This window comes from Mesocricetus auratus, unplaced genomic scaffold (genome assembly GCF_017639785.1).
Source record: "Mesocricetus auratus isolate SY011 unplaced genomic scaffold, BCM_Maur_2.0 Super-Scaffold_100001, whole genome shotgun sequence".
Taxonomy (NCBI): Eukaryota; Metazoa; Chordata; class Mammalia; order Rodentia; family Cricetidae; genus Mesocricetus; species Mesocricetus auratus.
The window spans coordinates 10363916-10377816 of NW_024429187.1; the positions used below are offsets into that span (position 1 = coordinate 10363916).

General features: G+C 38.6%; 1 protein-coding gene across 5 annotated transcripts in view; it reads right to left on the reverse strand.

Moving 5' to 3' along the window:
• The window catches only part of LOC101831491 (solute carrier organic anion transporter family member 1A5-like), a 58804-nt gene that overhangs the window by 26834 nt on the left and 18069 nt on the right, over positions 1-13901 (reverse strand). For 4 of the 5 annotated variants that reach the window (XM_040743527.1, XM_040743528.1, XM_040743531.1 and 1 more), the window contains 4 exons: positions 13065-13211; positions 8713-8811; positions 7234-7455; positions 4588-4752 (listed from right to left, as the gene is read on the reverse strand). In XM_040743527.1, coding sequence (XP_040599461.1) covers positions 4588-4752; positions 7234-7455; positions 8713-8811; positions 13065-13211 — 633 coding nt within the window. Of the gene's footprint in view, positions 1-1301; positions 1316-4580; positions 4753-7233; positions 7456-8712; positions 8812-13064; positions 13212-13901 lie in introns of all 5 variants that reach the window. The other variant, XM_040743529.1, reaches the window with a different exon arrangement.

Below are 13901 nucleotides of genomic sequence, written 5' to 3' on the forward strand. Positions count from 1 at the left end.
TAAGTCAGATAAACATCACCCTTTACAATAGCCAAAAACAACATGACATATCTTGAGGTAATGCTAACCAAACAAATGAAGCACCTGTATAGAAATTTGAGTCTTTAATGAAAGAAATTAAAGAAGATACCAGAAAATGGAAATGCTCTTGGATAGATAAGATCAATGTGGTAAAAAAATGGCAATCCTGCCAAAAGCAATCTACAGATTCAATGCAATCCCCATCAAATCCTAGCACAGTTCTTCACAGATCTTGAAAGAACAATACTCAGCTTTATATGAAGAAACAAAAGACCCAGGATAGCCAAAACAATCCTGTACAATGAAGGAACTTTCAAAGGCATCACCATCCCTTAGTTGTAATCCTGAAAATAGCTTTGTATTGGCATAAAAATGGACAGGTAAACCAATGGAATCGAAATGAAAACACTGATATTAACCCATACATCCATGATCACCTGATCTTTGACAAAGAAGCTAAAATTATACAATGGAAAAAAGAAAGCATTTTCAACAAATGGTGCTGGCATAAATGGATGCTGGCATGTAGAAACTGCAAGTAGATCCATGTCTATCACCATGCACAAAACTTAAGTCCAAATGGATCAAAGACCTCAACATAAATCCTGTCACACTGAACCTATTAGAAGAGAAAGTGGGAAGTACCCTCGAATGAATTGGTACAGGAGACCTCTTCCTGAAAAACAACACCAGTATCACAGACACTGAGATTGACAATTAATAAATGGGACCTCCTAAAACTGAGAAACTTCTTTAAGGCAAATGACAGAGTCAACAAGACAAAACAGCAGCCCATAGAAAAGGAAATGATATTCACCAACCCCACATCTGACAGAGGACTGATTTCCAAATTATAAAAAGAACTCAAGAAGCTAGTCACCAAAACACCAAATAACTGAATTAAAAATTTGGGTGCAAGACTGTCAGTGGTGACACACACCTTTAATCCCAGCACTCTGGAGGCAGAGGCAGGTGGACCTTTGTGAATTCAAGGCCAGATTGGTCTACAAACCTACATAGAAAAACCTTCTCTTTAAAAAACAAAACAAAACAAAACAAAAAATTGGGATGCAGAACTAAATATAGAATTGTCAATAGAGGAATCTATAATGCCTGAAAGACACTTAAGAAAGTGCTCAATATCTGTAGCCATCAGGGAAATGCAAATCAAAACAACTCTGAGACACCATCTTGCTCCTTTCAGAATGGCAAAAATAAAAAACACCAATGACAGTTTATGCTGGAGAGGATGTGGAGAAAGGGGAACACTCATCCATTGCTGGAGGGAGTGTCACTTTGGAAATCAGTATGGTGGTTCCTCAGGAAAATGGGAATCAGTCTACCACAACATCCAGCAATTCCACTCTTAGGCATATACTCAAAAGATGCACATTCATACAACGAGAACATTTGTTCAACTATGTTCATGGCAGCATTGTTTGTAATAGCCAGAACATAGAAGCAACCTGATGCCCCTCAATTGAAGAGTGGATAGAGAAAATGTAGTACATTTACACAATGGAGTACTACTCAGTGGAAAAAAAGATGGAATTTTGAAATTTGCAGGCAAAGGGATGGAACTAGAAGAGTGAGGTAATCCAGTAACAAAAAGACAAACACATACTCATATATGGATTTTATGCATAGAGTACAGGATAACCAGCCTACTATCCATACTGCCAGAGAAGCTAGGAAATCATGAGGTCCTGAAGAGAGACATACATAGTCCCCCAGAGATGGGTAAAGCTACAAGATCTCCTGAGCTAATTGGGAGGATGGGGGTAGAGGAGAGGGAGTTTAGAGAAAGAAAATGGGAGAAGAGCAGGAGAGAGAAGGACATGAGGGTGCAGGAAGATTGAGTCAGGGGAAGAATAGAGGAGAGCACGGAAAGAGAAACCATAATAGAGAGAGTCATTATAGGTTTAAAGAGAAATCTGGCACTGGCAGAATGTTCACAGATCTACAAAGATGACCCCCAGATAACAATGCATGAAATAGTGGAGAGGCTGCCTTCACTGCCCTTACCCAGTAATGAGACTGATGACTACCTAATAGGCCATCCTAGAACCTTTATCCAGTAGCTGATGAAAGTAGAAGCAGACACTCACAGCTAAACACTGAGCTGACTCCTGGAATGCAGTTGCAGAGAGGGAGGAATGATAAGCAAAGGGGTCAAGACCAGGCTGTAGAAACCCACAGAAACAGGTGACCTGAACAAGGGGAAGCTCATGAACCTTAGACTGATTGTTGGGAACCCAGCATAGGACTAATCTAGACCTGTTAAATAAGCATGTCAGTTAGGAGGCCTGGGCGATCCATGGAGCCTCTCATAGTGGATCAGTATTTATTCGTAGTATATAAATGAAGTATGGGAGCCCAATCCACACAGAGGGATACTCTTTCATCCTAGACACACGGGAGAGGGTCTAGGCCCTTCTCCAAATGATGTGACAGATTTTGAAGATGTCCCGTGGAAGGCCTCATGCTCCCTGAAGAGCAGAAAGGGGATGGGATAGTGGGTTGATAGGGGGCAGGGGAGGAGCCAGGAGGGAGAGGAAACTTGGATTGACATGCAAAGCAAGCTTGTTTCTAATTTAAATTAATAAAAGGAAAAAATAAAATTAATGTTGGAAAAATATATATGTAGGCTTAAGAAAGAAAAGAGAATAGGTATAGAAAATAACAGAAAGAAATAAAAAGATTAAAATAGTAAACTACTTAAAGAGAGACGTAAAATAGTAAAACATAATGAGACAGGCAGAGATGGGAAATACACAGGGAGTCTGTATCCTGTATGTAATTGTGTTGATTTTGAATATTTTGAATGATGATGAGCAAAGGTCAGCTGCTAAGAGACATGGGACTGTGAGCAGAACTGCAAAGTTGAACCAACCTAGATATTTTAGGCCACCTTAACTTAAAAAATATAGTTGTCAAATGGAAATCAAAATTGTTTTGTAGAATAGTATTTGTATTTGTTCCCACAGGAGAAAAGAGGCAATTGATTTCTTCAGGAATGATATTGATCAGGTTTAATCAGGGGAGAAGTCCTGAATCTTTACAGGTGGTATATATCAACAAAGGTCACTGCCAGCCTTCCTGGGACTTGGTCATTACCTCAATATATCTCAGTATTTTAAGATTCATAGAAAAGTATATCAGACATTCTATGGGACACATAGTAAAAGGAGTGGTGAACTTTGCCAATGTAAGGCAAGACAGTCACTTGAGATTCCTGCTTCATGGAATAGTCTGTCAGACATTCAGCAGGATACATCATTGGAAAATGACCATTAAACTGTGACAATATGAGGTAGGATAGTCATTCAAATTTTCTGCATCTCTGAAAAGTCTGCCAGATTCTCTAGCCTGGTAGGCTGAGGATAAGTGCTCCAACGTTGAAGATGAACTTTGAATGACTGCCCAGACAGGTAGATAAACCTCTTATTAATTAACATTTCATACTTCTGGGGTCTTTGATGGAGTTGCATAATAAATAGTTATGATTATATATTTCCTTAGTTATGATGAATAGATAAATTTGGTGAGAAACTTCGGACTCACCAAGTTATGTAATAGAATATTTTCTCTAGTTTTGTCAAATACAAATGGACTGGATACTGCAATTACTGTAATTCCTAATAACCGTTTTTGTTTCATATACTCTTACTAGGTTAAATTAGAACCTTCCTTTTAAATTAGACAGAGAGGGGGAAATGCTGTGGAATAACAATTCTGTCCACTGTGAATATGTATTATGCTCACTGGTTTAATGAAGAAGCTGACTGACCAATAGCTGACAGGATAGAGTTAGATGGGAGAGGCAAGCTGAGATGAGGGGAAGGAGGGCAGAATTAGAGGAGCTGCCAGCAGATGATGAGGGAGCAGGAGATGAAGGTACCATGTTAATAAAGGTGCTATCATTTGGCAGATCATAAACAATAATAAGCCTGAACTAATGGCTGAGCATTTCCAATTAATAAGAGCCTCAGGGTGTTTATTTTGGAGATGTTGGAAGGAGAGAAACTTCTACCTACTTAAATGAACCCAGGAAAAATCCAAAGCTAGGTAGGATCCCTGGATTAGTGTACTCGTAGGAAAACCAGAGTGTGGCTACACAGAATCCTGAAACCACCAGGGGACCAAGCAACTGAATTAGTAATGTGGAAGGCAAGGATTGAAGCCCAGATATAAAATCAAGGAATTACATATTAATGCAGAATCCCAGTGAGTTAACTGTGTATTCCTTTATGAATTAACACATTGCCTATCTGAAAATCGATTGATATGAACATCCCCAAATATGTCCGTAATGGTGATGGTTTTCATTCTGATGGGAAAGAGAGAGCAAAGAGTGCATTTCTGGATTCTACCTTTCCCTATCCATTCTTGATTTCCCTGGTTCATAGAGAGAATAAATTTACAAATATGCTAACACACCTCAATGTCCTTGTAGTTTACTAGTCACGTTATCATATTTTTTAGCATGTCTTTGGTCATACTGTTTGTTGTGTCCTTGTGGGAGATGGAATTGCTATTAAAAAATAAAATAATAAAACTACATACCTATAAGAAAGATTATCTCTGCAGTTGATTTTCCATATTGCTGTTCCAGGTATTTTGGCAGGAAGGTAAGTAAAGGGACAAATGCATTCATCTGGATCACAGTTACTAGCAAGAAAAGCATGTAAACTGAATTGCAGGAGAGGCTTCTCATGAATGGTAAGAAATCTGAAACAAGAGTGTCAAGACCATCAAGAAAATGTTGCCATGCAGTTTGATTCCAGTGTTATAAAATCTCCTCAAAGATTCCGTGCTGTGACACAAATGCATTTGGTAAATATATAACACTTGGGGCTAACATTATAAATCCATTTAAAGGATCTTCTGGAAGTTAGTGACAGAATTAGCTGTATAAGAATTGGAACCCAACTGTGCAGTCAAGCAAAACTATAAGGAAATGGAGTCCTGTCTGTGGCCACCTCTTTCATTTCCATTCCTACTTTCCTCCTATTAACACCTTCACTCACTAGAGAGTGATTAGTCTATTAACACCCTAACTCACTAGAGAGTGACTATCTATTAACACCCTTCACTCACTAGAGAGTGACTAGTCTATTAACTCCCTAACTCACTAGAGAGTGACTAGTCTATTAACACCTTAACTCACTAGAGAGTGACTATTAACACCCTTCACTCACTAGAGAGTGACTAGTCTATTAACTCCCTAACTCACTAGAGAGTGACTAGTCTATTAACACCCTAACTCACTAGAGAGTGACTATCTATTAACACCCTTCACTCACTAGAGAGTGACTAGTCTATTAACTCCCTAACTCACTAGAGAGTAACTAGTCTATTAACACCCTTCAATCACTACAGAGTGACTAGTCTATTAAATCCCTAACTCACTACAGAGTGACTAGTCTATTAACACCCCTCACTCACTACAGAGTGACGAGTCTATTAACACCCCTCACTCACTACAGAGTGACTAGTCCATTAACACCCTCCCTCACTAGAGAGTGACTAGTCTGATCTCTGGAATCTGCAAAGGGACCGTCTTTGGTGAAGTGTTGGTTCAGATACTGATGTTGTCACTCTTGCGTGCATGAATGGATGAGCTGAAAACTTAGGAAGACTCCAGGAATCATGCTTCAGCTCATGGACTCTCAGCATCCCTCCCTGCAGCATTTCACAGCAGAACATGCATTTGAAGCACCTCGTGGTATTTTTAAACATCTCAACACAAGGATTTCATTGCAAGGAATGATGACTCATTTGGTGTATACCAAGCACCTTCCAACTGACTTAATCAGAACGTTTCCCTATTTTAAAAGCTGAGTGTCAAGGTTATAGTGCGGCACTAGCAAATGGATTATTATAAACATAATTTGACTGAACTTCACACTTAATAGCATCTTTCCTTTTCCCATCTTCATGTTTTCTATCTTGATTTTCTAACTTTATAGTATCCTTAATAAACTGCCTAAAATTTTTAGAGAGCAACGTATAGAGAAGAAACCATTTAGATGTATAGGAAGAACAGTGTAGTAAAAAGAGTGGAATTTAATCTTTATAGATGAGAGGATTATAGTCAGAATTACCAGGAGCTTTTGAACTCACCTATGTTAGGAAACAGCTGACATCCCTGTTTCCTAAATGAGTCTCCTCAGTTCACATTGATTTTCAATATGTCTTATATGATGCTAAGCTATTACCTAGTTTTGAAAATCACTTTGTCCTGGCAGATCACACAGTAACACATAACAGTCAGTATTAGCCCTTTCAGTAGAATCATTAACTTGACCATGATTCCAAGAATGTTCAAGCCTCTGAACTGTCTCCCCCAGTTATGGTCAGTAGTGTTTAAGGAAGATGTGAGATTATTCAGTGCAACATGGTGCTGGAGGTTGTGAGTGATGGAGGAAATAGAGACATCATCAATAAAGTGCTCCCCAGTGCAGTGTATGCAAGGACAGCACAGAAATCCAAAAATATAATGCACTGTTACCCTCAATTGACAGGTGATGAAATATAACCTTCCTATTCTCCAATTATATATTTGAAGAATTCAAGACGCCAAGGTGCAAAATGTTTGCAGTAGCTCAGATCTCTTGAGAATACTGCAGAGGTCACCATACATACAACTGTGAAATTAGTTCCAAGTCTTGAGCACTCAGATTCTCACAGAAGCAACATTACTCTGCACCAGAGTTTGGTAACATCCTTGCTTATTCTACAACAGTCTGATCCTTAGAGAACAGTTCTTCTGTGAACTACAACACACCTTCAAATACAAAGGATTATGTCATCTCTCAGCCTTGACTTGGAGGATGCTCACAGATAAACTAACATTTTCCTTATCAAACTATACTGTATACAGGTATTTCTCTCCCATTATCTTTAGCTTGAATTTCTGGTTGTTCATGTTTGTGTTTTCAAACTTCAAGAAATATTTTATATAAAATAGACATTTGAAAATATGTGGGAAAATACATTTGCTCATTGGTTGTCCAAATTGAATTTTTTATAAAGTTTAATTTAAGATAAATTCTTTACAAATTATCTCAGTTGTTTCCACGTGGTAAATCTGGAAGAAGTTTAACACAACTGAGCATGGACCATTAGTGACAAACTATTTTAACTCAGCACAGTATGTCAAGTGTGCCACTATAACCCAAACACAAGGCTTAAAATTTTCCTGTTTACCTTTAGTGAGTCCACGTTTTTTCTTGTTGGCTTTCTCTAGGTGTTTCTCTTCTTTGTCACTTTTAGTCACATCCACATTATCATCTAGCTCATATTTTGAGAGTGTTTTAGGAAGAAAGAAAAAGGGGATGCTGGTGAGGATATTCACTCCGGCACAGATCAAAAAGCCGATCCACCAAGCACCGACCCAGCGTGTATCCGTGGGAGTTATGGTCAGGTCATCTGTGAATAAATACCGATATTTTATAAGTTTGCACCATTCTTTACTGTGTAAACTGTAGAAAATTATTAAGAAGAATAATCACACCTAAACACAAAATTTGTCTATTGTTTGTAAACTATTCACATTTGTTCATATTCTTGTTTGGGCCTTTTACTCTGGTCCTCTGCCTCTAGTTCCTAAATGCTAGGATTACAGGTTTCTGTCACACCACAAGTTTAATTCACATTTTTGACAAAGTATGATGTGGGATGTTCTTCTGTATATATGTTTCTCTTATTGGCTGATGAATAAAACACTGTTTGGTCAGAGAGGTAGAAAAATAGGCAGGGTTAGGAGACAAGAATTGGAAGAAAAGTAGGCAGAGAGAGTCCGCCAAAATCAGTCTCCATATAGACCACAAAGGAATAGCTGGTCTGGACACTCTCTGGTAAGCAAAGACCATGTAGAAATACATTGATTAGTAGTTATGGGTTAATAATTAAGAGTCAGCCTACCAATAATAATCCCTAGCCATCGACCAATAGTTTTGTAGGTAATAGAGTATCTGTCCATGTGCTTATTTGGTGCTGAGAAGGTCAGCACGACCTGGCAGGATAAGAACAGCCAGCAACAAAACTGTCTGAGGTTGATCTATCAAGTAAAGGTCAAATTAAGAAGAAAGTCCTAGACAGCTACACATCATTTTGAAATGATACAAAAATATTTGAGAAATATTTAAGGAACCATCTTTAACCTGTTGTATTCTTATCTCAAAACATCAGAGGAGGCTGGAGCAACAGTTCAGTGGCTAAGAGTTATACTTGTTCTTACAGAGGTACTGATTTATATTTCTAACGCACTCACAGAAACTCCCTACTACCCACAACTCTAGTTTTAGTTTATGTTATTCTGACAATTGTTCCAATAAAAGGCAAATATAATAGGTGGCAATATATTTTCCAGCAGTGAATTAGCATTTCTGTCTCTCAGTTCATTTCACACAACAGAAAGATCTCTGTTTTTATTCATAGTGATGACCTCATTGACAAAAACCTATGTGTGTTAATCTTTTGAGCTCTAAGGTTAGGCGGGAATATGGTGGGAGAATCTTGAACTTCTAATCAGAGAGTTATATCCTATCTCTGTTCTTCTTAGGTTTTCACTCTGTAATCAGTGATAAAATGCCTATCTGGGATCTAAAGGAGTCAGTGGTATAGCAATCTGTAGCATTCTCCTGTACTTTAGAGTCTGGACTGTATAAATAAAAGTTACTTTACCTGTATTCACAGACCCAGTGTCTACATAAATGGTTGCACAGAAGGATGCCAAGAAGAGTCCAATCAAAGGGCCAAAAATCTTCCCTGATTCTAAAATCCCTGGAAGTAAACAAAGATAGGAAGTTACACAACCACACAAAAAATTTGCTTGCACAAAAAAGCCTTGAGATTTTTGTTTGTTTTTTTTTTGGTTTGGTTTGGTTTGGTTTGGTTTTATGAGACAGGGTTTCTCTGTATTGTTTTGGAGGCTGTCGGTCCAGCCCGGCCTCGAACTCACAGAGATCTGCCTGCCTCTGCCTCCCGAGTGCTGGGATTAAAAGCATATGCCACCACTGCCTGGCGAATGTGAATTGTTTTTAATTTTAGATTTCTTTTCCTTCCTTGGCAAAGATAGGAATCCAAAAGGCTAGGCAAATGCTCTACAACTAAGCTGTACCCACTTATCTCAGATATTCTTATGCATTTAACATATAAAAAATTAAGTTTGATATGTATATGTACACATATATGTTACATTACATATGTGTGTTGCAAGTACATACATTGGTTTCTATAAATACTGAAAAAAATTCCCATTGTTTCAATATGGAATGACCCCCAGAAGCTCATGTGTTACAGACTTGCTTCCCAGTGGCAACCACTGGGGTATGAAGGAACCATCTCAATTCAGGGCATGGTGTTGAGTCTTCAGGTTATCAGGAGAAGAACCACAGCCCCTCCTCATTCTGCTTTGCTTTCCAGTCACAAGATGAATGCTTTCAGTCCTCCCTTACTTCCTCCATAATGAGCTGCCTTATGACAGAACTCCAAAACAGACAGCCCAGTGACATAGACCAAAACTTCCAAAGCAGTGAACCAAATGAAAACTATCCTTTATCAACCATTATTTCAGGTATTTATTAAAGTGATTGAAATCTGATTGACACAGAGGCTTCATCACTCAAAGCCACATTCCAAATTCACTTTTATGCTGAGTTAAAGGTCAAGGCTGTACCATCACAGGTAGAACCAAGAATGCTATGATGAGAACAACCTCCTTTTGATGCTTCCAGAGCCATGCTTTCAAAGGGACTCTGTGATGCTTAGCTTGAATTGTCAACTGGAAACAACCTAGAGCTACCTGGGAGGAGAGTTTTAATGAAGTATTATCTCTAGTGGGTTTTCCTGTGGGCATGTCAGCAGGAGATTGTCTTAATTAAGTTAACTGATGTGAGAAGACCCAGCCCACTGTGGGCAGCACCATTCCCTAGGCAGGGAGTCATCAGCTGTGTAAGAGTGAAGAAAGAGCTGAGCACAACGTTGCAAGCAAAGACATAAGCATGCATGCTTTCACTCCCTGTGCTCTGGTAGGCGTGACCAGCTGCATCAAGCTCCAGTGACTGTGACTTCCCTGTTGTGCTAGAATTGTAAGTCAAATGAACCTCTCCAAAGTTTCATTTGCACAGACACAGGAATGAAACTAGCACAGTCTCAAAAGCAGAATATGCCGTGATGAATTTCTTGTAATGTGTCTTCATCAAAGCTCTTGTCCTGAAACTTCCTTCCAAAGAAAGGACGTGACCTCATAGCAGCAATTCTCTTAGGTGCTATCCTGCGTTTCTTTCTTCCTTGTTATTATTTCATTTACTCGGTCCCTTCCAACCTCACCTGGCTTCTGTGAAAGCACCACCAGCATCTCCCAGCTTACCTGAGTTCAGAATCTCTGCTGAGCCATCCCTGCTCACAGAAAATCCAGACAGGGAGAAGTTCAACTTCCTGCCTTCTCTTCACTTTCCATGTCTTTTCCTCCTCCTCTGTGCTTCTGTGGCTTAGTCCTCCTCTGTGAGCCTGAGATCCCAACATCAAGTGCTTCTGTCTTCCTTGTTCTCTCAAACACTCCCTGCTGTTTGATTCCTTCTATCCAAGGATTCCTGCAAGATCTCCAACCTCCACTCTTCATTCCTGCCCTCTACTGTCTCCTGGACTCCTCATTCTGTTCAGATGCTTCCTGATTCTAAGATGCTAACTCTTTTGGCACCAGTGACCTCCATCATGGATAACTTTTTCCAGTTTTGATCTTTATTCTCTTAACTTTCTTGATATTGTGGGTCAACTCCTCATCTGTCTGCTTCCTTCTAACACCTTCTCCTAACTATATGTTTATTGTTAACTTTGTTCCCATGGAAACATTTTTGACTTTTCTTCCTCAAACTCTACCCACTATATTACTAGGGTCCCCCAGTGTGTGGACCTATAGTTTCTCACTACATATATGTTTTCCCAAGGCAACCTAAATTCCTCTTGATTTAACTTGTTGCCCAGCATAGATGAATCTCAGTTTTAACATTTGGCTTCTATATGTCTTATGCCATATAGCCATATATGCAACAATATTCCTAATTTCTTATTTGTGTTACAGTTAATTCTATATATATACATATATATCTATATAATCATATAGCTATTTATGAAACTGAGATATTTCTGTACTAACCATAAGACACATGAATCATGAATCTTACACCATTATAGGTACTATTATATTTAATAGAGTTATGTAGAAAATTTGTCTCCAGCAGTTTGATAAAGAGATCCATAGTCTAAAAATTTATTGCAGGAAAGTGCTTGCATTATTTTCTTTAGATGTCTGTGAATGTATTTAAAGAGAATAACTAGTATAACACTAGAAATAATTATTGTAAAATCAATAAGACTCCAAAAATATATTTGTAATTGAATTGTATTTGTAATTGAATTAATCTCAATTTATCCTAACCCTATTCCTGTTATCTCTTTTTATATTTTCTTCTTAATCATTTGTTTGTTTTAAGTAATATGTATACATGGAAAATATCTATATATACAAAGTTATGGAGTTATGGTCAACTACAGATGGACTGGCTTAAGAACCAAAGCAAATTATCCCTAATAAACTAAGATCATTTAAGAGAAAACATAAGAAGGTCTACACTGTGGGAGCCCACAAGTGATGCAGTTTCCATCTGGAGTCTATTCTGACTTATAAGACATTAGATTTCAAGCTTGCTTGTTTCAGTCTCCTTGAGAGCCGTGAGAAAGTTCTAACTAAACCCAAGGAAAAGAGTATGTTATCCAACTAACAAGCTTCTGATACCAGCCAAAAGGCACATGAAGCTGTTTGCTGCTAGCAGGACTCTTATGATAAATAGTGAACCTGATTACTCCTCAATTCAAGGATAGTGCAGGGAGTTGTTTAATTGACTGTGCAGCTCTGTGTTCTGCTTTGCCTCTAGTCTGTATATAGGCAGGGTCTAAATTAAACTCGGGGTGTCCAGTATGTTGAAAGGCAGGGACTGGGCAGTCCTCCTGTATGTATCCTGCGTTTCTGTGTCTGTTTCTTTCATCTGTCATTTCTCAATCCTCATGCCCCTACTCAGGTAACCCAGATGACTCATTGGATCAGGCTCCTGCACTATACTAAACAGCCTCTTGCCTTTGAGATGCAAGAGTGTTTTTAAAGATATTTTCAACTAATGCAAACAAAATAATCAACTTGAATATTTGTTAAAACCATTAGGAAAACATTCCTGTTTAGGTTGAGGATTTATAAGGAAGAAAATTGTGTCATTAAATTCAGAGAGAAGCAAGGTGCAAAGCCCCAAGTAGTAAAAGAGTGAAGAGGGTAAATAAGAATCCAACTGGTTATCATGGTACAGAGACATGATTAAAACTATCTTTGGTAGGGCTTCTCCTGACAGAATGTTTACAACAATGCAACAAAAGAAAACACTAAGTGCCAGGCAGAAGGTTCAGAAGGAAAGGCCGAAGGACCAAAGTTCAGTCTCCAGGTTAACTCTCAAAAACTGTCTTCTGGCCACCATACTGGCAAGAAAATGCACATGTACACACACACACACACACACACACACACACACACACACACACACACACACACACATACATACACACACACACACAGCGAGAGAGAATTAAAGCAATATTTTAAAATGCTAAGCATAAAATGCCCAGTAATAAAGTTGTAATAACTTATAGATGGAAGAATAATATCATAAAAGCAGCAAAAATAGAAAAAAATTATTGAATCTAAGGAAAGATTTCCAGGGAATATAGGTGGATCTCTCACGGTTTAGGGATAATGTGGTAGCATCCGAAGACTGCAGGATCCGCAGGTCAGAGGGATCTCCATAAGTGAGAAGCTGCTTGATGAAGCAGCCTGTCTGCAGCTGCCGCTTAACTCCCCCATTGAACAATCTTACGACCATAGCAGTTTGCTCACCATTTAGTAAACACAATGTGTCCAAACCAATAACTGATTTCCTCCCTCCCAGAAATTGTTTTCCTAATAATGATCCCAAGTCTGATTTCAAACTTACCAATGTATAAAGGGGAGTTTTCAGATTTGGCAAAATCTTCTATGTAGGAAATACCCAAGGGCATGATGGGAGTTTCACCAATTCCACGGATAAGATTTCCTACCATTACATATATCCACATTGAGGATTTAATTTCTTTTGCACATTCTTCATTAAAACAAAAGAAAACTACATGAATATTTTAGCAGTCAAGTGTTACTGACAGTTAATTCAAACTTCTTTCTTTCCATCCTCCCTTCTTTCTTTCCTCTTTCTTTTTTATGTCTTCCTTTTTTTCTTTCTTTTTTTGATTTTTCAGGATAGGTTTTCTCTGTAGCTTTGAAGCCTGTCCTGAAACTTTCTTTACAGACCAGGCTGGCCTCAAACTCACAAAGACCCACCCACCTCTGCCTCCTGAGTGCTGGGATTAAAGGTGTGCACTACCACTGCCCAACTTCAAATTTTTCTTTAAGTGTTTCTTAGGTCACAAGCTCATGGTGACTATCAAGTGATTTACCTACTATGCTGGCTGTTAATCACTGGGTGATCCCTGCTGCTTATTTTGAAATAATAGTTAACAAGGTAGTATAAGTTCTATGTCAATGCCTACTTGGGTGGGAGAAATGACTCTACAATACATAACTCATCTCAGTTCAGAGGATAGTGATAACACATTGGCTGTGAGAATTTACACCAAAGAAGTAGGAAACAGTAAAACCCCCAGGGACACAGTTTTCAGCCAACCAATGTTGTCACTTAGTTACTGTGTTCAGTCTCATTCCTCCACAACTTTGAGGAAAGAAAAAAGCACACATGTGTGTATGTCTCTGCCAATTCATGCTGTACTGACACAACTCA